Genomic DNA, 2475 nt, shown 5'->3' on the forward strand with positions numbered 1-2475 from the left:
TTCTTGATTTCTTGATTTCAGGGGGAACTACTCCCAGCTACGCGCGCTTCACCTTCGACGCCACCCTGTACCCGCCGGAGGACGACGACGACTACATCATAATCGGGACCATCGGCTGCCCTCTCGCTGCCACCCTCTCCGCCGCCGGCCACCACGTCCTCCTCCTCGAGCGCGGCGGGACCCCCGACGAGTTCCCCTCCCTCAGCTCCCAGGACGGATTCCTCCAAACCCTGGTTGCCGCCAACAGCCTCGATTCCCCCGCCCAGTCCTTCGTCTCCGACGACGGCATCACCAAGGCTCGCGGTAGAGTCCTCGGCGGATCGTCGGCGATCAACGCGGGAGGAGGTAACCCTCAGTCCCCAAACCCTGACCCTAAGAATCGATTCTTGTTCTTGATTTCTTGATTTCTTGATTTCTTGATTTCAGGGGGAACTACTCCCAGCTACGCGCGCTTCACCTTCGACGCCACCCTGTACCCGCCGGAGGACGACGACGACTACATCATAATCGGGACCATCGGCTGCCCTCTCGCTGCCACCCTCTCCGCCGCCGGCCACCACGTCCTCCTCCTCGAGCGCGGCGGGACCCCCGACGAGTTCCCCTCCCTCAGCTCCCAGGACGGATTCCTCCAAACCCTGGTTGCCGCCAACAGCCTCGATTCCCCCGCCCAGTCCTTCGTCTCCGACGACGGCGTCCCCAAGGCTCTCGGCAGAGTCCTCGACGGATCGTCGGCGATCAACGCCGGATTCTACAGCCGGGCTCACAGGGAGTTCTTTAACGCTTACGGTGTCGAGTGGGACCCGGAGATGGTGGAGAAGGCGGTGGGGTTTAGGCCGGAGCTGAAGAGTTGGGTGTCCGCAGTGAGGGATGGATTGATCAAGGCGAATGTACTTTCGATTCAAGCGGGAGGAGGCATAGTGCTGCTGATTTGCTGGCATTGGCGAACGCGGAGAATTTGAGGGTGCGACTAGGGCTAGCGTGGAGAGGATCTTGCTCAATTCAAATCTATCCTCAGGTTGGTTTTCTTGATTTTTTTGAATTGGGTTCGTTGTTCTGTTTTCTTGATTTCAGTAGAACAGTACCGTGTCAAAATCTTGATTTCTTACATTTCGGTTGGGTTTTGATAATGTTTTGGAACATTTAGAGACACCGGTTTGCCCCCAATCCGGTAGCCTCTAGGCAATGTGCTGTGGCCTACATTGTCATTTTTCACCATTTGGAAAGCTTGGCGCTTCGGGTTTGAGTCTAAAACAGTTGGCTGAGTTGAATTAATTGTTTAATCTTATGGTTCTGATTGGTCAATCATATGATTAATTGGTTAAAAAATAAGTAATTGGACAGGAGCAATCTTTATGAGTATAATTTAAATATTCTTTTAGTGAAATTTGATGTAATTTTGGCGTTTCCAGCATACTTCTGAGGTTAATTCATTAACATCTTTACTATGAAGTAGTTATCACAAGTAATTTTGTAATTGTCTAGTTGGTACTAAGATTTTACTTAACTAAATTTCAATTATGTCTTGCCTTCTTGTTTGAAAAATATCAGGTATTGTTGTGAGGCTTAAACCCATTTAGACATTTATGTACTGTGATCTCCGTTATCATTCTTCATCCTACTATTCATAGGTTGTTGAATGAGTTTAAATGAAGTGTAGGATCTTATTGATTGGACCGCTGAATTATATGATTAATTGGGTCTGTCTATGCAAAGTGAGTAGTTGGGTTTGAACGATCTTTTGGAATATTTATGGACACCCTGTTATTCTTCCAACAACTAAATATCTTCCTCTCAAATCTGATCATATTTTGTACAAAAAGGTTTGATTTAGAGTCATTACTCATTAGACCAATATTTTGTGATCACAACATGTCTTTCCACTTTGGCACTATTTTCCAGGCTTCTACCACAAAGGAATTTTATGAACATAGAAACTTAATTGATAATTTTTGTCTTATTATTTCTTAAAATTGATGTGTTCTCTGATTTTATTTTAGTATAATTCCTTTTGAGTGCTAATTTGATATTTCAGCGTTCTTCCACATACATTTCAGGATTCGCTGCTTAATAAACTTGTGGAAGTGATTTCTATCTCTGCAGTATCTTTATTAATATGTAGTTATTCCAACTATTTTTCCAATTCTTCGGTTAATGATAGGTTTTTTTTAAGAATAAAGCTGCTACAAGTAATTTTTCTACAGTCTCTTAAAAGTTTTGATGTCTCAGCTACTCGCTGCTAATAAGTCTGAAAGAGAATTTAACATGCTGATTGTCAGGAAGTAGCATTTCTGGGCATCTAGGCTAGTTGCTTAAAATATAATGAATATAATTACAAAGGTGGGGGAAAATAACTGTTGTATCTCATGCCATCAAAACTAAACTTTTGTTGTTAAACCTTAATTCTTAGTTTGATTTAACTTAATTCTTAATTGTTATAGATAGTAAAAGCGGGTACAGCGCTGCGCCATCCGGGGG

The 2475-nt window shown here is 44.3% G+C and overlaps 2 protein-coding genes across 4 annotated transcripts in view; one reads left to right on the forward strand and one right to left on the reverse strand.

Moving 5' to 3' along the window:
* LOC109842578 overlaps positions 1-2375 on the forward strand; it is a 6820-nt gene extending 4445 nt beyond the window's left edge. Inside the window, 4 exon segments of the mRNA XM_020411437.1 lie at positions 22-345; positions 427-885; positions 888-1015; positions 2055-2375. Of these exon segments, the coding sequence (XP_020267026.1) occupies positions 22-345; positions 427-885; positions 888-1015; positions 2055-2240 (1097 nt within the window). The 3' untranslated portion in view covers positions 2241-2375.
* Positions 1-2475, reverse strand: part of LOC109841207 (splicing factor 3B subunit 1-like) — a 35773-nt gene that overhangs the window by 29504 nt on the left and 3794 nt on the right. The window lies entirely within an intron of this gene.

This window comes from Asparagus officinalis, chromosome 5, assembly GCF_001876935.1.
Source record: "Asparagus officinalis chromosome 5, Aspof.V1, whole genome shotgun sequence".
Lineage (NCBI taxonomy): Eukaryota > Viridiplantae > Streptophyta > Magnoliopsida > Asparagales > Asparagaceae > Asparagus > Asparagus officinalis.